Source organism: Bos javanicus, chromosome 1, assembly GCF_032452875.1.
Source record: "Bos javanicus breed banteng chromosome 1, ARS-OSU_banteng_1.0, whole genome shotgun sequence".
NCBI classification, from domain to species: domain Eukaryota; kingdom Metazoa; phylum Chordata; class Mammalia; order Artiodactyla; family Bovidae; genus Bos; species Bos javanicus.
The window spans coordinates 106131522-106158316 of NC_083868.1; the positions used below are offsets into that span (position 1 = coordinate 106131522).

Here is a 26795-nt window from a genome sequence, read left to right on the forward strand (position 1 = left end):
CAACCAAGTACTGAGAGACACCTATCAATATAGGGTCTTCTTTTTAGTCAAATGTTTCAAAATGTAAAACATATGCTCCACACTAAAATTTAATAATGAACCTAAATAATTAGTCATAAAAAATAAAAGAGGTAAATAAGTCCAGTTCAGTAGAAATTAATGGGATAAGACTAATAAAAACTTTAAAATTCAAATAAATTTTTCTTCAAAAAAAAAAAAAAATACAAGAGCAAACTTACCAAAAGTGTTAAATTCCAGTGTTTTAAAAACTGTACAGCATTAATTTTAACTAATTTTTTAAAACAGTATTACTGAGAATACTTCATAAAATTAACATAACAAATTATTACTGCTTTTTAAATGGAAGTGTCAAGGCAGTTTCTAAAACTTACCTTGTAGGGTATTTGGATCTATGAGGTGGATGACACTCGTCACTCGAATACACACACAAATCTGGTTCATGTTTCCCAGGCTTTGTGCCAGTTTTGGAGACAGACAAACAACATTATCCTAGGAATAAGAACTAACATTTAGTGTGAAGCAAATTTTAAGTAGAAGTCTTGATAAACACCATCAATGTAAACCTGATCAAAGTGCATCTGATCAAACCAAAATGTCATTTTTAATTCTATGTATCAACAGATGGCTTAAGAGAATCAGACTTTGCAGAAACAGAAAATAAGCCATACCTTAAGATGGAGATAACCGTCTTAATAAAATGGCTTTTAGAAGTATTTTAAAGATCCTAGTCACCAAGCTGTTTCTGTTTCAGTTCAGTGCAGTCGCTCAGTCGTGTCCGACTCTTCGCAACCCCATGAATCACAGCACACCAGGCCTCCCTGTCCATCACCAACTCCCGGAGTTCACTCAGACTCATGTCCATCGAGTCAGTGATGCCATCCAGCCATCTCATCCTCTGTCGTCCCCTTCTCTTCCTGCCCCCCATCCCTCCCAGCATCAGAATCTTTTCCAATGAGTCAACTCTTCGCATGAGGTGGCCAAAGTACTGGAGTTTCAGCTTTAGCATCATTCCTTCCGAAGAAATCCCAGGGCTGATCTCTTTCAGAATGGACTGGTTGGATCTCCTTGCAGTCCAAGGGACTCTCAAGAGTCTTCTCCAACACCACAGTTCAAAAGTATCAATTCTTCAGCACTCAACCTTCTTCACAGTCCAACTCTCACATCCATACATGACCACAGGAAAAACCATAGCCTTGACTAGACAGATCTTTGTTGGTAAAGTAATGTCTCTGCTTTTGAATATGCTATCTAAGTTGGTCATAACTTTCCTTCCAAGGAGTAAGCATCTTTTAATTTCATGGCTGCAGTCACCATTTGCAGTGATTTTGGAGCCCAAAAAAATAAAGTCTGACACTATTTCCACTGTTTCCCCATAGTTCATTTCAATTTTATTGAAGTGTGAATGCTTGGGTATTACTCTGTGTTAATATAGTTGGAGAAGACTCGAGTGTCCCTTGGACTGCACGGAGGTCCAACCAGTCCATTCTAAAGGAGATCGGTCCTGGGTATTCTTTGGAAGGAATGATGCTAAAGCTGAAACTCCAGTACTTTGGCCACCTCATGCGAAGAGTTGACTCATTGGAAAAGACTCTGATCCTGGGAGGTATTGGGGGCAGGAAGAGAAGGGGATGACAGGATGAGATGGCTGGATGGCATCACCAACTTGATGGAAGTGAGTCTCAGTGAACTCCAGGAGTTGGTGATGGACAGGGAGGCCTGGCGTGCTGCGATTCATGGGGTCACAAAGAGTCGGACACGACTGAGTGACTGAACTGAACTGAATATAGTGTGACTTCATTTACTCTCCATAAAAATTTCAGAGGAGCCATATGTTCCTCCTTCTCATCTACATGTACCAATGTGTAATCAAAGATCTAATGACCCCCCCAAGAGCACATATGCCTATGTGTGCACCAGGACATACTAACACCGATATGGCTGTCTGTTCTTAATGTTATTAAAATATAAAAGGGATCTGGATTATATTTTAAGCTCTATCTATTCACAATCATAGGCTCCCTCACTGAAAGGACACTCCGTACATCCTTACTGGCATCTAGCTCAGTCCTTTTTTTTTTCCTGAAACTTACTAAGATTCTCCAAAGATTAATGGAAAAACTTCTTTACACTGTATTCATTCAGCTACCTATATGAATCACTAAAGCACTTAATACACAAGGCCTAAATATGTCCTCTCACCTAGATTCACTGCTTTATTTAAACTGGGGGTCTGCAAAATAAGACCCTGAGGCAAACATTTGTAAATAAAGTTTTGCTGGAACACAGCCTCAGCCCTTCATTTACCTATTATCTATGGCCAATTTTGTGCAACAAGAGCACAGCTGAGTAGTTGCAAAACAGACCATATAACCTAAAAACTGCAACTATTTACTATCTGGCTATTACAAAAAAAAAAAATTGCTGACTCTGTTTAAGCCATCATTTCATGGTACTGTCAGTCAGTCAGTCAGTCAGTCAGTTCAGTCACTCAGTCGTGTCCGACTCTTTGCGACCCCATGAATCACAGCACGCCAGGCCTCCCTGTCTATCACCAACTCCCGGAGTTCACCCAGGAACTGACTCACATCCATCGAGTCAGTGATGCCATCCAGCCATCTCATCCTCTGTCGTCCCCTTCTCCTCCTGCCCCCAATCCCTCCCAGCATCAGAGTCTTTTCCAATGAGTCAACTCTTCGCATGAGGTGGCCAAAGTACTGGAGTTTCAGCTTTAGCATCATTCCTTCCAATGAACACCCAGGGCTGATCTCCTTTAGAATGGACTAGTTGGATCTCCTTGCAGTCCAAGGAACTCTCAAGAGTCTTCTCCAACACCACAGTTCAAAAGCCATCAATTCTTCAGTGCTCAGCTTTCTTCACAGTCCAACTCTCACATCCATACATGACCACTGGAAAAACCATAGCTTTGACTAGATGGACCTTTTTTGGCAAAGTAATGTCTCTGCTTTTGAATATGCTATCTAGGTTGGTCATAACTTTCCTTCCAAGGAGTAAGCGTCTTTTAATTTCATGGCTGCAGTCACCATCTGCAGTGATTTTGGAGCCCCCAAAAATAAAGTCTGACACTGTTTCCCCATCTATTTCCCATGAAGTGATGGGACCAGATGCCGTGATCTTAGTTTTCTGAATGTTGAGCTTTAAGCCAACTTTTTCACTCTCCTCTTTCACTCTCATCAAGAGGCTTTTTAGTTCCTCTTCACTTTCTGCCATAAGGGTGGTGTCATCTGTATATCTGAGGTTATTGATATTTCTCCCGGCAATCCTGATTTCAGCTTGTGCTTCTTCCAGTTACTAAACCATAATTAGTGATAACAGATTTAAAGCCTTAGAGTCAGAGACCTAGGTACAAATCCTGGCCTCCTTTTGTTGTTGCTGCTGCTGCTGCTAAGTCGCTTCAGTCGTGTCCGACTCTGTGCGACCCCATAGACAGCAGCCCATCAGGCCCCACCATCCCTGGGATTCTCCAGGCAAGAACAATGGAGCAGGTTGCCATTTCCTTCTCCAATGCATGAAACTGAAAAGTGAAAGTGGGGTCACTCAGTCGTGTCTGACTCTTAGCAACCCCATGGACTGCAGCCTACCAGGCTCCTCCGTCCATGGGATTTTCCAGGCAAGAGTACTGGAGTGGGGTGCCATAGCCTTCTCCGCCTTTTGTTGTTAACTTTGGCAAATCATCTAACCTCCCCAAGCACCAGTTTACTCATCTTCAGAATGATGGTATGATTTACTCCAGTAGTTGTGAGACTAAACAGGTGAAACATACTTAAGTACTCAGAAAGTACCTTTATGTAGAATGCTCACAATAAATTATAGCACTTATCATTATTAGTGATTTAAAGATGGACATGTAAGTTCCTATGCAGCAGAGACATCTAGGGCACAGTCCTTAATACACAGTCTTCTATACAACAGATCCCCAGTAACTATTTGTTGAGTTTTAATTCATTTCTATTTTTTGAAGCAGAGTTTTACCTTAGTACAATTAATGAAATGACAATTTTTGTCTTTAGAAAAAGAGATCAGATTTGCAACTACCAGAAGTGGTGGAGGTGGGGGCAAGGGGAAAGAGGAATTGGACGACTGTAGTCAAAAGGCACAAACTTCCAGTTGCAAGATCAATGACTATGAAGGATATAACGCACAACATGATAAACACAATTAATACACCTGCATGTTATGTATGAAAGTTGTAAAGAGAGTAAATACTCTTATGAGAAGAAAAATATTTCCTTTCTAATTTAATTCTATATCTATATAAAATAATGGATGGTCATTAAAAAATGATAATCTATATCTTAAGTATTATTCAGATATTTTTAAAATCACAAAAATAATTCAATGCTCTCCTTCCATAATATTCTTTAATTTTATCTTGCCAAAATCCAGTTTGCACACATTCCACAAAGTGGCTCACTGATAAGTAATTTCCTATATTCAAAGTTTCACAGAACTATCATGTGTCCACTGCATGATAACTGCAAAGTTTAAGGAATATATGCCTTAAAACTGCAATAAGGCCTTTTAATTAGTACACCAAAAATTTATAATTTTAAGCATGATTACTCTTAAATCTTTTTAACATGACTAAAATGTGTCAGAAATCATTAAGAAGTTATTCTAAATGTTTAACCAATCCCAGAAGGAAATCAGGAGCTAATAATTACATATAAACCAATTAAGGACATGGATTAATTAAATAAGAAAAAGTACCTTGCATATTGGAACAATTTCCACAGAAAAAGTGCTTTTGTAATTATATGTATTACTATGGATATCCTGAGAGATCAGTCTCTGTGAGGCTTTGTATCTGTTAAGAGAAAAAGTTAACCATTATAAAAAGACAAAGGTCTTTTATTTGTCTAATCGTGGGAATATAAATTTTCATTGAATCATTACTGTCCAAGGTCTGAAACAGCTTCCTGATGCCAGTTAGGGTGAAGTCTCAGTTCATCCACTTCATTTATAAACTTTCACCAGTCTGATTGCACTCTATCTGTTTTCCAGTTTATCTACCGAAAACCTCCAAAACATGCTCATGGCTTAGACCAAGCAAGTCTATATCTATCATCCATTAAAATCCACACTAATGTCCACTCCCAGTCACTGTTCACACTAATCTCACCCTTCAGCACAAACACTACTTTCGAAAATTCCCCATTTTAGGAGCTTAAGTCCTTCCAACTCCATAAATTTTCTCCCCAAAGTCCTTTAACCCTGTTCTTGTTTTTTCTTATTTAAATACATTGAATCAGTGGTTCAGGACTACAGTGCTTACTATCACAGACTGAGTCTAGCTCCCCAAAGATTCTTAATGCTCTTTGGCTAATACTTCTGTTAAAAGTAGCTTATCCAACAAATGCTTACTAATTGTGTAAGTAATCCTACTATAGTTTTACATAGTTTAAGGTAAGCTGCCTAAGCCTGAAGAATGGATGTGACCTACGTTCATTCCCTGTTGCCTGGATTTAATCACATGTAGGTTTCAGAACATACCTAGTAGGGACAGTACACTGAAGAAACTCTACCATCTTCTGAGCATGTTGTTTTGAGGAATAATAGAAATCCAGACCATCTTTTAAAGAAAAAAGCCATATTAAAGTAATACTGTAAAGATTTTCTTCTACTAATATGACTATATCACAAATTAAATGCATATTAAATAATTAAATTATAATTTTCTTGCCACAGCACACTAGGAATGCCATATCACTTAAGATTTCTCTGACAAAAGGACAGATAAATCAGACAAAAGCAAACAAAACAAAACAAGATTCATAACTTAAACTTCGGACAAAATTCAAGGTCAAAGGGAACAGAAAAATATTAAACAGAACAAAAAAGGGTATTCTATGTAATAAACAGAACAATCCACCACGAAAACAACAGAAATGCATGTAATAGCATAGTGTTGAGATACAGAAATCATAAACTACTAAAAAGAAAAAACTGACAAATGTTAACACATGCAATCATTGAGGGAGACTAGTATAAGACTAACAAAACCTAAATGATCAAAAAACAAAATGTGCTGTGCCAAACTGCAGTCGTGTCCAACTCTTTGCAACCCCATGGACTATGGCCCACCAGGCTCCTCTGTCCATGGAGACTCTCCAGGCAAGAATACTGGAGTGGGTTACCATGCCCTCCTCCAAGGGATCATCCCAACCCAGAGATCGAACCCAGGTCTCCCACACTGCAGGTGGAATCTTCGCCATCTGACCCACCATGGAAGCCCAAACTGACCCGAAATAGGAAGGATACAAAGAGCTTGAAGAACCAACTATCAAGGTTGATTTAACTGAGATTATAGAACATGGTCCAAGAAAGAATACCTATTATTTTCAAAAAATTGATAGAATATTCATAAAATATTCACATACAAAGATTTTAAAACTTTCATGATTCAGAAGACATTATTATAAGTAGGCACCACATATCCTAATTTCAAAACACATTACAAAGTTACAGTCATCAAAACAGTGTGGTAGAGACAAAAAGGCAAGTCTACAGAATCAATCCACACATACATAGTCAACTGATCGTGAACAAGTGTGCCAAGAATACACAGTGGAAAAATGATAATACTGTCAACAAATGACATTGAGAAAACTCTATATCCACATGCAAAAGATTGAACTGAACTCTTATATCATTAACAAAAATCAACTCAAAACAGATTAAAAAGACTCAAACTAGGACCTGAAACTGTAGAACTTCTAGAAGAAAATATGGAAAAAGCTTCATGACATCAGTCTTAGAAATGATTTCATGGATGACACAAAAAGAAAAATAAACTGAGGCTACATCACACTAAAAAAGCTCACACACAGCAAAAGAAACAATCACCACATTAAAAGGGCAACCTACAGAATGGGAAAAAATATTTGCAAACCATGTATCTGAAAAGCGGTTAATCTCCAGAATCTATCAGGAATTCCTATGACTCATCAGCAAAAAAAAAAAAAAAAAAAAACCTGATAAGCCAATAAGAAATGGGAAAGGAATAAGACATTCCTCCAAAGAAGATGTACAAATGGCACAGATATATGAAAAAAGCTCAATGATGCTAATCATCAAGGAAATGCAAATCAAAACCACAATGCGTTTACACTCCACTGCCTTCAGGATGGCTATTATCAAAGAAAAAAAAAGACACATGCTAGTGAGAACATGGAGATACTGGAACCCTTGTACACTACTACTAAGGCAAATATTAAACAGTACAGTCACTATGGAAGACAGTGCAGACGTTCTTCATAAACTTAAAATCAGAACTATCAAATGATACAGTAATCCTTCTTCTAGGTATTTATCCACAAGAAGTGAAATCAAGACCTCCTATGTTTATTGAGGTATTATTCACTATAGCTAAGAAAATGGACATTTAGCTTGTTTCCACAACAGATGAATGGATAAACTGTGATATATACCTCCAAAGGAATATTATTCTGCCTTAAAAAGGAACGAAATTCTACAACGTGCAACAACATGGATGAACGTTGAGAACATTGTGCTAAGTGAAATAAGCCAGTCATAGAAAAATACTGCATGATTCTATTTATATGAGGTATGTAAAATAGTCAAAAGCATAGAGTAAGAGTGGGACTATGGTTGCCAGAGAGAAAGGAGAAATGAGGAGTGATTAGTTAATGGGCATAAAATTTCAATCAAACGAGATGATTCAGCTAGAGATCTGCTATATAACATTATACCTACTCAACTATAAGGTATTATACACTACCATACACTTAAAATTTTAAGAGGGTAGTCTTCATGTTGTGTTCTTATCATAATTAAGAAAGAAAGAAAGAACCCATTAAGAAAATGAAAATATAGACCAGGAGAAAATATTAACAAATCTTATGTGAAAAAGGGCTTAAATCTAGTGTATATTTTAATAAATCTTACAACTTAAGACAAACAACACAATCAAAACTGGCCAAAATTTAAACTGCTTGTTTTACCAAAAAGATACAGAAATGATAGTAAGGTCATGAAAAGACAATTAAGATCATCAGTCATTAGCGAAAAGCAAATTTAAACCACAATGATACACCACTTCATCCCCTGCTGCTACTGCTAAGTCGCTTCAGTTGTGTCCGACTCTGTGTGACCCCACAGACGGCAGCCCACCAGGCTCCCCTGTCCCTGGGATTCTCCAGGCAAGAACACTGGAGTGGGTTGCCATTTCCTTCTCCAATGCATGAAAGTGAAAAGTGAAAGTGAAGTCGCTCAGTCGTGTCCGACTCTTAGCGACCCCGTGGACTGCAGCCTACCAGGCTCCTCCATCCATGGGATTTTCCAGGCAAGAGTACTGGAGTGGGGTGCCATCGCCTTCTACAATAGCTATTTATACAAAGAAACAATAGCAAGTGATGTCAAGATGTAGAAACTGGAACCCTTAAAGGCTACTGACAGGAATATAAAACGATACAGCCACTTTGAAAATGGCAGCTTCTTATAACGATAAATACAAATTTACCATATGACTCAGCAATTCTACACCTAGGTAGGCACTCAAGAAAATAAAATAGCTTAATGCTTGCTGAGAAAAAAATGGAAAAATATAGCTTTAAGTACCAGCTACAGAGCCAATATGATACTCAGAAAAAATTTTATTAACTTTAAATCTATATATTAGAAACTTAAAATAAGCTAAGCTTTCAATTAATTTAAATAAAAAATACTAAAGAAAGTAGAAGGGAAAAAAATTGTATAGCTATGTATGGCAATGCATGTTAAGCAGACATAGGGTGATCAGTCAACAATATACACATATATCCAATCAGTATGTTGCATACATGAAACTAATGTTTTATGTGAATTTTACAATTCTATTTCAATAAAAAAATTTTAAGTGGAAGGAGTTAGTAATAAAAACAAAAATTAAGAAAAAAGTAAGACTTTGTTTTTTTGATAAAACTAAAGCTAACTCTTTAGAAAAAACTACTACAATAGACAAAACTCTGGCAAATCTGATAGGAGTGGGGAGAGAGAGGAAGTGAAAGAAGATGAGAAAAGACAAACATTGGCAACAATGAAGAAGATATAATGATGAGTTATGGATGAGATTTAAGACCATGATACACACACACACACACATACACACACCCAATGTTCAATTCTATGCCAAGTATGTGAAAAGCCAAATGACATGTATTTCCTTGTAAAATGCTATTAAAATTGATTCAAGAAGCAGTATAATACCTGAAAAAAATTAACATCCTAACATAAGGATTTGAAAAGGTTTTGCTTCCTCCCTCTCCTCATACCAAACTGAATGGCTTAATGGGCTGGTACTTATTAAACTTAAAGATGTTAATTAAAGAGAAAAAACTGACTGCTTCTATATCACTAACATAACAAATAGCAATATTAGAACAGTTTAAATATAATTATGTATGCATATGAACCAAATACAAATCTCAACAAATATTCTATTTAGGGATGAAACACAGACAGACAATAATGCCTGTTACATTACCACTCAATGCTGTTCTCCACTCCTAGACACGAGGGAAAAAAGAAAGGGGAGAAAAAGAGGGAATAATACCATAAAGGAAGAAATAAAACTATCATTGTATACAAATAATAATTTACCTAGTAAACCAGGAGTATTATGTAATAACACAAGAATATAACGTAAACCATTAGTGCTATATTAAGAAATTTCAGAAAGATCAACCTATAAAATCAAGAGCTTCCCGAAAATAATAGCAATAATGACAGAAAATGTAGTAAAAACCGCCATCCCCAATAACTAAAAGTATAGAATACTCTGGAAAAAAAAAAAAGTGAGAATCATTCAAAATCTTGATGAGGAAAACTATGCCAAAGAAATACAGAAAAGAAATGAAAAAACATGATTATGCACCAGGTCACCTAGGGTCACACAGCAAAAACATGGTGGGAAAGAGATTCAAATTCACAAAATCTGGCTCCACAATTAATGCTCTTACTATCAACCAAGTTTTACCAAAGAATTAATAAGAGGATACATATTATGAAGTATAATTTACATACTGTAATAAAAGCAATGAGACAAAATAAACTAGAACTGCGGGATGTGTATTAAGGAATTTAGTATATATAAGTAAGGAGATATTTTAAATCAGTGAGTAAAGAAGAGACTACTTGGTAGGTAAGTATTGAGACAATGCAAGTTAACTTTTTGGGAAAAAGTCATACCAGGTAAGATTAAAGATCCAAAAAGTAAAGCAAAAATCTACTTTTTAAAAATAATCTTGAGAGTATAAAGATAGAAAGATTAAAGAAAGATAGAAAGATTCTATCCTATGTAAGACAGAAAGTCATAAGCCATAGCTATATGACTAAAATGGGATTCCTTAGTAGCTATATGACTAAAATCGGCTTCCGTAAGAATCCACCTGCAATGCAGGAGACCTCGGTTGGATTCCTGGATTGGGAAGATCCACTGGAGAAGGGACAGGCTACCCACTCCAGTATTCTTGGGCTTCTCTTGTGGCTCTCAGCTGGTAAAGAATCTACCTGCAATGAGGGAGACTTGGGTTCGATCCTTGGGTTGGGAAGATCCCCTGGAGAAGGGAATGGCTACCCACTCCAGTATTCTGGCCTAGAGAATTCCACGGACTGTAAAATCCATGGGGTTAAAAAGAGTCAGACATGACTGAGTGACTTTCACATGTCTTCATATGACTAAAATATGAACAGCTTAGATAAGAGAAGACATGAAACAGTAAGTATCTGCTCTCTCAGTTCACACTCAAGGGCATGCTCTGCATGCTTCTCTCTGTATATAAATACACACATCATGAGATTGATATCCTCTATAACAGACAGGAAATAGGGAAAAATTAGATATATAAAGAATAATTCATATTAGATAAACAGCCAATACATATGAAAATGTTAACCCTCATTAGTAATCAAGGAAATGAAAATAAAAACAAGATGCCATTATTTTCTTCATTAGAACAGCAATTAGAAAGCCCAATACAATCTTATGCAGTACTGGCAAGTGTTTGGTAAAACAGAAATTCTCACAAGCGATGGGACTATTTTGGAACACAATCTAGTTGCACATGTAAAAATTTAACATTTGCAAACTCTTGTCCAGTAATTTCAATTCTTGAACTCAGTCCCAAAGAAAAATTACTAGCTATGCACAAACATAAAGATGTTTGCTACAGTACTGCTTCTAGTAGCAAAAAACTGGAACATCTTGTAAGCCAATTAATAGGAAACAACTAAATAATTAAAAACACAATGATTAACAAATATACAACCACAGAGTTAAAAATAATGAAACAGGATTATATGCAATGATATGGAAGGGTTTCTAAATATAGTAAGATGGCAAGTCATAGAATGTTACAGAACCATCTCAAATATGAGGAGAAACCAATGTTATCACAATTGATATACAGAATAAACACTGTAATATCCTGTTTTAAGGGGCTATATCTGGGAATAACAAGTGGATAAATGGAACAGAGGTCCTTTATTCATAAAAGCTTGTTTTCTTTATAATTTTTAGAATTTTTAATTTAAAATTTTATGAATTTTTATAATTATGATGATTTTAAAAACACAGTTACAAGCAAATTAACAAAACATTAATTTACATCAAACCAAGAACCAGTAGGAAAAAAAACAGATTTAATTCTGGATGAAAAAAAGGATTGTTACACTTCCAGCATTTTTGGTTTTGAAAGTGACTGCAAAAATATGTCTCAGAATGTATCCACGTCTTTCGCTACAAAAAATTAAGTGAGGATATTTCTGCCATGGTGATGAACAATAATCAGAGTTTTCTGTTTCCTTTGCTAGAATATTAGGATCCCAATTTCCAAGTTACTCAGAACAAAAGTGCATTTTTGCCTGATGGCTAGCCACAAATAGCAGACACCATGTTAAACAGGTAGCAAAGTACTTTACCTGCAATAAGCTACGTTCAGTAAGCTACATTCCACAGATTTTGACTATTAACCTTATGTCTGGTAATGCACTCAAATCAGATACAAAGTTTAAAAGAGTTTCTCCAGGTGACAAAACTGGTATTTTTCACCCCATTTAAGAGACCCCAAACCATACTTTTAACTACTTTCTTCAAGACATATGAGATAAATGAATAACACATCAGTAAGTAAAAGAGGAACTTACACTTTTAAAATAAGTAGCACAAGAATCTGGTCATTCCTTCAAGAAAAGCTATCTCTAAACCCGTACTGTAACAACTAGGAAAACTATGTACATGTCCTACAACTAAAAACATTCACTTTTAGCAAGAGACTGAAGTATTTGCTAAATACTTACATTTTCTATTATTAAAGAAATATTCATCCATCAACTAGTCTGTGTAAGTATGCTACACTAATAAATAATAAGTGCTAAGACAAAACACACTCTGAGGAGCCATTATGAAACTATGCAAGTATTTTAAAATTCCACCTTCAAGAAATCTAATTATATCATTTGTATATCACTGTTTATTATTATTGAGTTTACCCTTCTGATTCAATGTATGCATCACAAATGCCACTAGGCATATGAAAAACAAAAATATTACAACACATGTCAAAAATAATTTCTTTTCAAGAAGAAACTGAATTCTGCATAAAACAAGTTTTTGATAAATTTCTACCATTTTACATTCTGTTATTGCAGTTACTGGCTTACTCATTTGGTAGCCATTTAGTGTAAATATAAACTAAAATAGAAAAAAAATTAAAATTTTTTATCTAAAAAATTAATCATATTTCAAATATTCAACAGCTACTTATGACTAGTGGCTATCATATTAGTTGGATAATGCAGAAAAAGAATTCAGATTTTTTTTCTTAACAGAAAGTTCTTTTGGACAGTCCTATTCTAGATATTATCAGTAATGATAAAAGACTCCTTAAGATAGGTAAAACCTGAAATCATTTCAAATGCTTTAAATTTTAACTCACCATGAATTTCTTTGATACGAAGTGTATTCTGGTGCATCCCATACTTCAAAATCAACTGTTCCAGATAGTAGAAAGTTTTTTTGTGCAAAGTCTAAACATAAATGAGTTATTAGATTAACAGATGAAATGCAAAAAAAAAAAAAAAGGCACCTACAGATAGCACACTAATTTTTTTTAATTTTTATTGGTGCAGTTACTTCACAATGTTGTGTTAATTTCCACTGTACAGCAAAGTGAATCCGCTATATGCATACATGTATCCCTTTTTTTTTTCCAGATTTCCTTTATATGTAGGATAGCACAATAATTTTTAAAACAATCTAAAGATTATCTAAAATGTGGCAGTGATCTTTTTCTAAAGGTGAATGTCCCAAAGACCTGGAATATCCTTGGTGCCTGAACTAAACTTGGAAAGAAGGGAAAGGAGAAGGCTTTACCCACTATTTATAATGGACAAAGGCAAAATACAGATGGAGGACTCACATATCATCTTTCTCTCATTACCTTTTGCCTGACTTGAACCACAGCCTTCCAGAAATCCTTAGCTTCCACTCTATGGCAATCTCCACACATCTGGGGCTGAACAACATAATCCACCACAAACACTTGCTGAAGGATGGCACCATTCATCACCTGACAAAGAAAACAATCCACTTCTTCATTCTTTCCTTTCTCAAAAGAAGATCCTTTAATATTTAACTTAAAATCTTTTTCTATGAATGCTTTGAGGACATTAGTAATAAATAAGTTACATTTAAAGTCATTAAGTTATACTATTTCCAGAAACATATATAGGTTTAATTCATAGGATTTATTAGATTAACATTTCAAATATATCTTTGGGTTGAAGTGGTTGTAAGATATTCTTTGAAGATTTTTTTTAGCTATATACACATATATATATATATAAAAAAATTTTTTATAGCTATATATACATATATATGTACCTCCCTGGTGGCTCAGATGGTAGAGCGTCTGCCTACAGTGCGGGAGACCTGGGTTCGATCCCTGGGTCAGGAAGATCCTCTGGAGAAGGAAATGGCAACCCACTCCAGTACTCTTGCCGGGAAAATCCCATGGACAGAGGAGTGTAGTAGGCTATAGTCTATGGGGTCGCAAAGAGTCGGAGATGACTGAGCGACTTCATTTCACTTCACTTTGCAAGTAATCATACCTGCAAACACATTTTTCAGCTTCCCCGGTGGCTCAGACGGTAAAGCATCTGCCTACAATGCGGGAGACCCGGGTTCAATCCCTGGGTCGGGAACATCCCCTGGAGAAGGAAATGGCAATCCACTCCAGCACTCTTGCCTGGAAAATCCCATGGACAGAGGAGCCTGATAGGCTACAGTCCATGGGGTTGCAAAGAGTCGGACATGACCAAGCCACTTCACTCTCACTATACCTATATATGCGTGTGTGTATAAAATTCATCCTTAGGAGACAAAGAAAACTCTCAAAGAAGTCATTCCTTAATTGTTCCCAAACTTAACCAATCATCAGAAATCACCTGGGAAGTTTTATAGATTCCTGGGTCTTATATCCAGGTGAATCCAGTTTGATTCAGTCACTGTGAGTCATAATCATCAGCCAAGTTTGAGAAGCACTGCCTTAGCTCATGTTTTTACTTCAATCTTATTTAAAATAAAAATGACTTTGAGAAAATTAACTTAGCCCACTAATCATGAACAAAGGCTGGTCTTACTAGTGACCTGATCATTTCTGCAGATGATCCAAAACAAAACAAAGAATTAAAATTAAGAATGTTATTTGCTTCTCTTTAAGCTCTCAAGTCATAATTTACCAATAGCCCCGTATTTTCACTACCTACACTTTAACCATGCCGAAAAAATTATGTATAGCTTACCTCTTTCTGAATAGTCAGTTTAACTTTAAGTCTCTTAGAATGAGGCTCAGTCCAAACAAAGCTTGCATCTACAAGCCGTACCTTCAATAAAACACAAACAAAAAGAAACATAAGTTCCCTTCTGAAGAGAAAAAAGATGAAAGAAAAACTCAAAATAAAAAGACTTCATAGACGCTTAAGCAATCCCGTGACTAATCTACCCAACATCACCAATTAAAAAAAAAAAAAAACCATCAGAGGTATGGCAACAAAAAGAGCAAGTAAAGTGAAAATCTAATGACTATATTAAAGCAAATAATTCAAGCAAAAATTAAAAAGGAAAAAAACTCCTTTCCCCTAGAAACAGTAGTTTTTCTAATTCAAAGTACACTTTTTAGGAGAAAACAAAGAGCTGATGACTTGATCATCTACTAGAAATCTCATGAACAAAGGTTTCTACTTTTATTATTCTCTCTATAGTAAATTTGTGGCTTAAAAAATATATATGGACATTCATTCTTCAGAGGGAGTCTCACGCACTCATTACTGAATCCACAATGGTAACTCACTGCAAAATCAGCAGTCAGCAAAAGCCAAAAACAGTTCGCCCTATGTGACAAACTCAATGCAGTTCATATGGCTAAAATGAGTGTTTTAATAAAGGAGGTTCGAGAACAAAAAATAGAAATTGTTTCATTAATTTGAGCAGGAGTTTAGGTAACCTGAACTGAGGGGCTGGAAATAATAGCAGCAGAAGGATCCAAGCCAAGAGATATTTGGGAGATAAAATCTATAGGATTTAATAGCAAATAGATATGGGAAGATTTTAGAATGATAGTCAAGGATCCAGCTTGGACACCAAGGTAACACTATTTTTCTGTCACAAATAAAAAAGAGATTATTTGAGGACTGAGAGAAATATAGCAGAGGAATGTGCTGTATTTGGTTTCAGACACTTAGGTTCAAGAGGATTTATCTGAGATATCTAAGTGAAGCTGTTCAGGAGATAGTGAAATATACACATTTGCTCTGGTGCTCTATGGAGAAATCTGAGTGATAGATAACAGGTTTGGGAGACATCAGCAGGCAGATAATAATTTTATCAAGACCTGTCTGGTGAGAAGTAGATAAGCTAGTATAGATACAGCAGTCCAGAGTAAAACCCTCCTCACATGGCTGGCTCCCCTAAACTAAAGCTTAGTAGTCAGTCGACAAGTCACCAGGTACAAAGGGTGACAGAGAGCTGTTTATTCCCTCAGTCTCCATCTGCGGCAGTTCAAGGAAGCTTCATGGGCCTGTATAAGACTGCCCTTTCCTCAGCCTCCAATCTCCATCTGTAGGAGTGGAGAGAGAAACAGATCTGCTTCACCATTCCCCAGCTCAGTCTCACCACACTATCTGTCCTCAACCAGGACTAATACAACTTACTGAACCCTTTAACTTTTTTTACCATTACCTGAGCCAGCTGCTCATCTCCCACACTCCAATCTCCATGTGTAACACATATGCCTTTTTCTGTCCCATCCAACACTCCTCCCCAAATCCTGAAAACCTTTTTATTGTGGCTTCTGGAATTCAACATTCACTAACAAAAGAACATTCTAAATCCTCAATCTCTTTCCAGAACATTCCTTTCACCTTCTAGATCTTCTGATTATATATATATAGCTCTCCCTACAGCTAATGAGGATGTGACGGCACAGAAGCGGTGGCTATGGTTTTTCCAGTGGTCATGTATGGATGTGAGAGTTGGACTATAAAGAAAGCTGAGTGCCGAAGAACTGATGCTTTTGAACTGTGGTGTTAGAGAAGACTCTTGGAGAGTCCCTTGGACTGCAAGGAGATCCAACCAGTCTATCCTAAAGGAGATGAGACCTGGGTGTTCACTGGAATGACTGATGTTGAAGCTGAAACTCCAATACTTTGGCCACCTGATGCGAAGAGCTGACTCACTGGCCACCTGATGTGAAGAGCTGACTCATTGGAAAAGACTCTGATGCTGGGAGGGATTGGGGGTAGGAGGAGAAGGGGACAACAGAGAATGAGATGGCTGGATGGCATCACCAACTCAAAGGACATGGGTTTGGGTGGACTCCAGGAGTTGGTGATGGACAGGGAGGCCTGGCATGCTGCAGTTCATGGGGTCAGAGTCGGACATGACTGAGTGACTGAACTGAAAAGCTAATGAGAAGTAATGACTGATTTTTTTTTCATCTTCTCAAACTTTTACCATCAAAGGATCCCAGGACTCAGTTCTCAAATTTCTCCTTCTCTAAACTCCCTAGGAAATCTCATCCAATTTCATAGCTTTAAATACCATATACATCCCAAAATTCATTATCTTCAGTCTAGACCATGCCCTTGCTTATTCACCCAGCTCCCCACTATTTCTGCTTCCATGTCTAATGAACAGCTAAGTACCACCTGAGATGAGTTTTGATTTCTCCCACCTGACCTCCTCCTTTTGAAGTCTTTCTTACTTCACTAACAGCAACTTCTTCTTGGTTGCTCAAGAGCCATAGAAGTCACCCTTGACTCTTTCAACTCATAAGCATACATCCAGCTTCATCAATAAAGCCTACTGACTACCTTCAACAACAGAGCCACAATCAATCCACTTCTCACTACCTCTACTACTGATTCAAATATCATTTCTCATTATTACTACAATCGCTTCCTAAAGGCCCCCATCCCCCTCATATCTATTCTAAACACATGGAATTCTCCAGGCAAGAATATCGAAATGGGTTGACATTCCCTTCTCCAGGGAATCTTCCCGACCCAGCGATTGAACCCGGGTCACCTGCATTGCAGGCAGATTCTTTACCATCTAAGCCACCAAGGGAGCCCCACTCAGAGTAAAAACCAGTCCTCAAAAGGGCCCAAAAGGCCTGACCTACTTGGACTTTCCTAGTTCACCCTAGTTGAACTTTCCTAGGTCACCTAGTCTTCCCTAGTTCACCCCCAAGTACTTTCTCTTCCCAGTTCCACTCTAACCACTCCTGTCCCTGGCCTCTACACTTATTTTGCTACCCATAATGCTCTTCTCTAAGCTGTGGCCTCCTCCCTTACTGCTTTTAATGTTTATTCTAATATCACCTTCAGAGAAGACAATGGCAACACACTCCAGTACTCTTGCCTGGAAAATCCCATGGGCGGAGGAGCCTTGTAGGCTGAGTCAGACACAAATGAGCAACTTCACTTTCACGCATTGGAGAAGGAAATGGCGACCCACTCCAGTGTTCTTGCCTGGAGAATCCCAGGGATGGGGGAGCCTGGTGGGCTGCCCGTCTACAGGGTCGCACAGAGTTGAACACGACTGAAGCGACTTAGCAGCAGCAGGATCACCTTATCGATGAGGTCTCCTCTAACCACTCTATTTTGAATTGCAACTCTTCGTGAGCAGTTTTGATCCCCTTCCTCCATTTTTCCTCCACAGAATTTATACCTTTTAATATACTTATTTATTTAGTTTACTGCCCACTCCATACCTTCCCCTTCAACCAAAATAAAAGGTCTTTAAGACAAAGATTTTTCCTCTCTCATTCACTGCCATATTTCTGACACCACAAGCAGACTGGCCCAAGGGTGACACTTAATAAACATCTGTGAAATGCTAATGAATTATTAAAGAACATTTGACAAAAGCCTGAGGAATCAAAGCAAAAGACCAAGTTACACAAAAAACTGACTCCAGGGGGAAAAAAAAAAAAGAAAAACTTGAGACAAATCAGGGAACAGAAGGAAAGTATAAAAACAACAATTAAACTTTCAGAAATATTCAACAGACTGAATCAAGAACATTAAAAATTCTAAACTTAAACTATTAGTACTGAAAAAAATTCATACAAAAATTGGAAGATAAAAGAAACTGCCAGGAACACAAGGGAAAAAAGGATTAAAGACAATACAAGGGCAAAATGGGACTTCACAAAGTTTTAAGCTGGTAGGCCAACATTTGACTAATGAGAACTCCAGGGAGAAAGAAACAAGGGAAATAAAGAGAGAAACTTCAAAGAACTACTACACGAAATTTTTTCAGAGGATAAGAGAATCTGAAGGCCTTCAAACCAAAAGAGTCCATTTCAATTAAAAACATAGCTGGTGGAAATAATTCATAAAATTTAGCATAAAGAAAACTGAAAGCGTTATGTAGAGAGGCTAACTAGACTAACTAACCCTGTTTGGTTTTTGGAGATGTTTATGTACTGACTTTAAATAATAAGTACAGGTATCTTCCTTCCAGAGTAATGAAAATTTTTTTAAAAACTGAAAACCATAGCCCTAATATTATTATAGTCTCCAAAATTATGTTTAGTGATGGTCGTATATATATATTTTCATAAAAGATTACTGCACAAAAGAGGTTCTCAATCAACTAAAAAGTTTGATTCTATACTAAATCTTTTAAAGCAAAAGGACTTTCATTTCCATTAAAGAATATATACAGACTGGTTCCAAATAGGAAAAGAAGTACGTCAAGGCTGCATATTGTCACCCTGCTTATTTAACTTATATGCAGAGTACATCATGAGAAACACTGGGCTAGAAGCAGCACAAGCTAGAATCAAGACTGCCGGGAGAAATATCAATAACTTCAGATATGCAGATGACACTCCTTATGGCAGAAAGTGAAGAGGAACTAAAAAGCCTCTTGATGAAAGTGAAAGTGGAGAGTGAAAAAGCTGGCTTAAAGCTCAACATTCAGAAAACGAAGATCATGGCATCTGGTCCCATCACTTCATGGGAAATAGATGGGGAAACAGTGTCAGACTTTATTTTTTTGGGCTCCAAAATCACTACAGATGGTGACTGCAGCCATGAAATTAAAAGACGCTTACTCCTTGAAGAAAAGTTATGACCAACCTAGATAGCATATTGAAAAAAGAGACATTGCCAACAGAGGTTCGTCTAGTCAAGGCTATGGTTTTTCCAGTGGTCATGTATGGATGTAAGAGTTGGACTGTGAAGAAAGCTGAGCGCCGAAGAATTGATGCTTCTGAACTGTGGTGTTGGAAAAGACTCTTGAGAATCCCTTGGACTGCAAGAAGATCCAACCAGTCCATCCTAAAGGAGATGAGTCCTTGGGTGTTCATTGGAAGGACTGATGTTGAAGCTGAAACTCCAATACTTTGGCCACCTCATGAGAAGAACTGACTCACTGGAAAAGACCCTGATGCTGGGAGGGATTGAGGGCAGGAGGAGAAAGGGGCGACAGAGAATGAGATGGCTAGATGGCATCACCGACTCGATGGACATGAGTTTGGGTGGACTCTGGGAATTGGTGATGGACAGGGAGGCCTGGCATGCTGAGATTCATGGGGTCGCAAAGAGTCGGACACGACTGATCGACTAAACTGAAAGATGAAAACAACATGTGTAGTAGTGTGCTTACCTACAGTAGTATTTAACAGTTATTTTCTAAAATCTACTCACACAAAGATTATCTGAAAATGAGACATTAAATCACACCCACACCCACATACACATACAAAAACTGATTTTTAGCTATTTGACCTACCTTACTCAGAGGGGCTTTGATTTTTTTCAAACACAAAGCAAGAAGATCCCTGGATTCTAATGCACACTGTACCCAAGTTCCTGGTGGCTGGAAATACCTAGGAGAAAAGGTACCATATTGAAACTCAGTATCTCTCAGCAAATAAAAAAAAAAAAATTCATTTAAATATGAAGACACAACAATGATTATTAACCAGATATACTACTACTTAAGGTTGATCTGAGGCACTTAACCCAAACATATTTTAATAGGTTCAGAAACTTTCAATTAGACCGGTAGTTTAGTTAAAAAGGTGAAATTCTGGGTATTTGAGAAAGTCAATCTGTAATAACTTATTAAAAGGTCTTATTACTTCAAGCACCAATAAGAATTACTATGATGACAAAATGCGAAGAATTTCCTGAAGCTATGTTCTGAAACATGGATAAAAACTCATCTCAAAATAGCATTAAAATGGTTTATAGTGTACAAATAAAATGCTTAAGAACTGCTTATTTCTCACATACCCAAAAAAATGTAAATTAGTACCTAATACTATGTATAAATAAGAGCTCAAGACTACTCACGTACTTCAAATCCCTTTTCAGGCTTCCCTGATGGCTCAGACACTAATGAGTCTGCCTGCAATGCAGGAGACCCAGGTTTGATCCCTAGGTAGAGAAGATCCCTGGAGAAGGGAATGGCAACCCACTCCAGTATTCTTGCCTAGGAAATCCCATGGACAGAGGAACATGGTGGGCTACTGGCCATGGGTTCACAGACAGTCAGACATGACTGAATGACTAACACACGAATCTTAATTTTAATTTTCAAATTTTAAATTTTAAAATTTAAAATCTTACATAAAACCTGACTAAATTAAAATCTTTTATGTATGTACTTGAAGTCTTGTAGCCCAACCAGGCAAGGAGTTAGGGCACTGCTTAGCATATAGTAAATGCTCAACAAATGTTTGTTAAATACATAATACTTCTAAATGTATTATGTGAATGCTTTGTTCATACTCATTAAGTAAATATTCTGATTTTCACTTTTAAAGGTTCACTGAAATACCTTACTTACAAAGGTCCCTTTGTTATAAGCCAAGTTTTTAGATTTAGAAAATGTTTCATATGTCATCTAATAAAGCCCCCTCATTCTGATGAGGAAATTAAGGCATTAGAGAGGTTAAGTGGCCAAGTTTCAGAGACCCAGTTCATGAGGAATTTAGTGTTTTTCTCACTCCACATCGCTATAAAGAATAGAGAATATTACAGATTAAGCCTCATATCAACCAAGATTACAAACTATAATCTCCCTGAAACAGAATACAAGTTTCCTGTTTTTATATTTATGTACATATTTTATGTATTTTTCTGGGGAAATGCACTTTTTAAATTCTTAAAGGGATTCATGAACCCCTCCCTCCCAAAAAAGTTACGCACCACTAGAGTCCTAATCCACTTGGGAAGTCACAGACATACAACGTTATGGGTAGCCCCAATGGGCAGTTTTGTATTACTCAATAGCAGACTAGACATAAGCTATTTATGCAACAGCTAAAGAATATAAAAAACATTAACTTAAGTTTGCCTTCAAATTTTTGATCATCCTAGACATGATATACTGAGCTTTTTCTCCATTAGCCATAGTCATTTTAGTTACACAGGAACATTAACATATGATTTTTAAAACACATTGCCAAATTACTTTTAAATATAAGGTGCTTTTTATTATATATGGCTTCGAGTGATTGAAGGGAAAAACAAAAACTTCATGGTAATTGGAACAGTTATGTCTTTAAAATCTGCTCTCACTCCTGAAAACATGAACTTTTATGTATTAATTATACATATCAAACCTTTTAATCCCTTAACAGAAAAAAAACAGATTCAATCCCTTTATACTAACTTTTACCACGTTAGCAGGGAAAACTAGAAAACTACATTACAAAATTGCAAATTCTATAATCTCTAGCTTTGACACCATAAATAAAACTTAAATCTCAGTAACATGCACTTTAGTATATGTATCTTAATCTCACTATATTCTAGTGGCTCTCCTATATATGAATTTCAACTTTGAGTAGGATAAAAAAGTATCACACTATACCTTTGGCATTGTTTGCAGAAAGATATAGAGACTTGTTTCGGAATGCCTTGGCTGATGTCTACTTTGCTTCGCAGACAAGCCACACAAATGTTAGCAGGATTTGGACTAATTGGGACACCACAATCGCAGCACAAGCTTAAATAAAGCATACATTTTTTCAAGTTACATTTCATGAGTGTACTAGTTAGATTTAAAAACTATCAAACAGAGATTAGCAGATACAAACTACTATATATAAAATAAACAAGGTCCCACTGTATAGCACAGGTAACTATAACCAATATCCTATAATAAACCATAATGGAAAAGAATATGAAATATATATATATAACTGAGTCACAGTTATATATATATATATAACTGAATCACAGTTTATATATAAAACTGAATCACACTGCTGTACAGCAGAAACTAACACAACACTGAAAAATCAACTATACTTCAATAAAAAGTAATAATAAAATTAACAAACCAACCAAAGTCTTCAAGTTAGGCCATAGTATCTCTGCACTTTTTAAAAACCTGACTTAGAGCAATCTTCAAAGATGCACTAGATTTTTAAAAACCTTAGATTATTGAGGGAAAAAAAAAATATGGCCACAATTCCAAAAAGCCTCAAGATATGACTGATATACAAAAGGTTAAAAAAAAAAGGTCTAGAGAATCTAAATAACTAACAGTACTCATTAGACAGCTTTATAGTCCAAAGGCAAAAATTTTTTTAAAGTCTCAATATAGCACCAGGACTGCCAAAATGTAAAAAGGATGGAAGAGTATCAGTATAACTGATGGCAGCATCATAACCCTAGGTGTATTGGGAACACAAAGTATTTAAAAATCATTGAGCTATCCAAAATAAGAGTTCTATGATCACTAATGTCCACTGTAGTAGCCACCAGGCATATGTGACTACTGAGGATTTGAAACGTGGGTAATAGAACTGAATAGTTTTATTACATTTTAATTACTTGAAATTTAAAAAGCCACATATGGCCAATGGTTGATGCCAATCTAGAAGAGTGTACAGAGACTATTTTAACACTTTTAAAACAGTATTTACCACAACAAACTTTCTGGCGAAAAACGAACTCGTTTTTTCCAGGAAACAAGGCTTTTCATTTTTCCCACTTAAGACAAAAGAATCCCCCTAAAAGAAAAGCTTTTCCCCACAGTAAATTTTAGACTCATTTTAACGTTTTAAAATTTAGTGGGGATGGGGAAAAGGGACGCGACTCACATATGTCCAGGTGTGTGCTTGACGGGGTCTGTCATATACTCCATTTTTCTGTACACCTTGATTTCAAGGACAGAGAATAGTGAAATTTAGACATTTTTCTATTCACTCCTTTATACAAATCTTCCTTCTGCCTTTTCTGTATAAGACAGCCAAGCCTCGTACAGCAGCAAATAAGAAAAACCCATTCCACCTGCAATCTCTGGAAGAAGTAATTTCCTTAGTAACAGAAAGAAGCGACTGGCGGAGGATCCCATATGCAAGACCCTCGGAGCCAGGAAACTGGGCGCTGACCTCAGGTGTCACTTGGGCGCCAACCCCGGCGAACTCAAGGAGGGGCCAGAAATGGCCGGGGCCGTCCCGGACACCACCAGCCCCAAACCCTGCTGCGGACGCGCCTAGAACCCACTGCAGAAGTCCGCGGGCGGTGTCACCGGGCCTTCGGGCCACCCACCCCGACCTGACCCCGCACCCCGCGGTAAGACCTCACGCGAGTTCCTGCTGGCGGCGCACATGCTGCGCCCAAGCGGCCCGAAGTCGGCCCACGACCAGGGAGTCCGTCCGGGTCTCTTCTCAGAGACCCTCGAGACTGCAGCGCGGAACTCGGCCGCCAGAACTTACTTAACACCACTGGGCCTGACCCAAACGTGCTCAAAATCTGCAGCAAGACCAGCTTCAGTAGCCCAGTGAGCAGCCGCCGGAGCTGACGCCGGTACAGTGCAGATCACGCGATAGAAGGGTTCGAAATCCCGCGAGTCGCGAGACGAGACTCACAGCTGCGGGTGGGGGGGGGAGGAAGGGGAAGGCGCTGGGCAACGTTGGGCGGAGCGCCGGCCGAACGGGTGGGATGGATCCAAGAGAGGAGATAGGGGGCTCTCTCGCCCTATGACTCCTGAGATTTAACACAGACTTTATAACTCTTTACTATTGGGTTATCATCCTTCCTTGGCCAGAGCTCACTCTAAGCCACTCTTGAGATATCCCTATTGGGAGCTTGCTTCTTGGTTAAATGATTATATAAAAGTTATCCGTTCACGGCACCACATTACACAAAGAAATTAGAGTAACTTCCATTGAGGGCAGTGCCTTTGTCTGTTTTGCTCACCGTTATATGCCTAATGCCTGTCACATCATAACTGCTCCAATGAATATTTGTTGAATAGATGAGAAAGAAATGTAAGAAGTAATTGTGAAGAAGCCTATGTTATTTTAAGACCACTTATTATTAGAAAGTGCTCCCCAGGGGAGGGAGGAGGGAGGAGGGTTCAGGATGGGGAGCACATGTATACCTGTGATGGATTCATTTTGATATTTGGCAAAACTAATACAATTATGTAAAGTTTAAAAATAAAATAAAATTAAAAAAAAAAAAGAAAGTGCTCCCCAATAGTGCACTTAATGACTTTATACCTTGATCCTAGAGCAGCTCAGAAAGAATATAATCACTTTTATGACAGAATTTCAAATATTTGAAGAGGGCAACCATATATTTTTTTTTCTGTCTTCTCACCCCAAATTTCAAGGAATAAGCAAGGTTACCTTGTGATCAGAGAAGGCCTCCCATGTCTTGTGTAGGGAACTTAAGTAGTCCCCCATTCCTTCTTATTTCCACACCCCATCCTTCCAAGGTATAAGTTTGATCTTGTTATATTCCCCTGCTTTTAATCCTCCAAAGGTCTCTGCTCTGGATTATTATCTATACGGAAAATTCAAATTTCTCTGCATAGAAAAAAGACCCTTCAGGATCTGGCCTGGACATAACCTGTCACATTCCTAAGCACACAGCCATACAAGCCAACTGCCAGGTCCTGCAGGAACTAATCTTCCTTTTCCGGCCAGTCTGTGAATACAAGCCAGGTTCTGAATGTCCGGGGCTGTTCCTTTTTTCTTTCTCAGTACACTGCTTCCATACTATGTATGATTTGTCATCAAGTACCATAGTGCCAGGTTTGCTAGGCATTAGATCAACTCAAACATGGTTCCTGTCCTCACGGAGCTTATGTTTTACAGGTCAGGCTGATATTTCCAAACAACTAGGTAATTTGCTGAGAGTTCTGTAGCAAGTAAGTGGCAGAACCAGGACCCAAACAACAGTTTGTCTGTGTCTATGTGCCACTATACTAGGCTCCCAGCCCTTCTGAGGCTCAGATCAGCTATTCTTATTCATGGGCTTTTTTTTTTTTTCCCAAGAAACTATTTATTTTCCACCGACCTCATTTACATTTTCTCTTTAAGAGTATGTGAAGGAGCCGTGTAAGATCACTGTGGTTGTTGTTCCTGCCGGGTCAGTGGCCTGAGCCACAGCAGCTGTAGACCAGCCTTCAGAGGCGAGCAGAGTACCGTGGTCCTCCAGGAGCAGCTGCTGGAAGGCACTGTGGCCATCTGTGCCTGCAGACCTGTCTGCAACCTGCGGTTGAGTAGAAATAAACTCGGGACCTGGAGTGATTCATTCACTCTGAAATTCCTCCTGAGTCTCAAACTTATCAGCGCCACCTGCTCTTCCTTTTCAGTCTCTTCAGGATCCCTGATGAAGCAGAGACAGGATCTGACCTCACACAAGTGCGCACCTGAGATGGAGCCTCACAGGTGCAGAATCCCCAGGCCAGTATGGCCACATCAGACCCCAGGAGCTCCCCTCTTGCTGTGGGGGTGGCAGTGTCCACACAGCACAGGGGAAAGTCTGTGTGACCTGGAGCAACAGTAGGCGGGTTGCTGTAAGACGCCTTTGTGAGACTGGTGGTCACCCCTGGGGTCTGTAAGCACAGAAGACAGGGCAGAAGCTGCCTACATCTGGTTAGTGATGATTACAGGAGTGGATGACGCACCCCATGATGGAAGTAGCTCCCATAGCAGCAGCAAACTTCAGCACAGCTTGGCTGAATGGCCAGCATTCCTGGAGCATGTGATACTGGCATCAGCTGGGTTTTCAATGTCAGCAAGGGCATGAGCTGCCAGCAGAAGCTTCTCCCAGATTCTCTTCAGATTCACAAAGTAACGCCATCACTTTTCCTTTTGTAGATGTGCTATCCTGTTGGGAAGTCAAGTTGGCGCCCCCTAACTGGGCTCTGCTGTGAGGGATTTGAGGACATTTTCCTCCTCTGTTTACAGGCCCTCAAGGGCTCCAGATAT

At 38.0% G+C, this 26795-nt stretch overlaps 1 protein-coding gene across 1 annotated transcript in view; it reads right to left on the bottom strand.

Moving 5' to 3' along the window:
* NMD3 (NMD3 ribosome export adaptor) overlaps positions 1-24450 on the bottom strand; it is a 36555-nt gene extending 12105 nt beyond the window's left edge. Inside the window, exons 1-10 of the mRNA XM_061416983.1 lie at positions 24288-24450; positions 23670-23725; positions 22433-22567; positions 20342-20438; positions 14842-14922; positions 13479-13607; positions 12975-13065; positions 5533-5611; positions 4750-4846; positions 393-510 (exon numbers count right to left, since the gene is read on the bottom strand). Of these exons, the coding sequence (XP_061272967.1) occupies positions 393-510; positions 4750-4846; positions 5533-5611; positions 12975-13065; positions 13479-13607; positions 14842-14922; positions 20342-20438; positions 22433-22567; positions 23670-23713 (871 nt within the window). The 5' untranslated portion in view covers positions 23714-23725; positions 24288-24450. The remainder of the gene's footprint in view (positions 1-392; positions 511-4749; positions 4847-5532; positions 5612-12974; positions 13066-13478; positions 13608-14841; positions 14923-20341; positions 20439-22432; positions 22568-23669; positions 23726-24287) is intronic.
* Positions 24451-26795: the final 2345 nt, after the last annotated feature.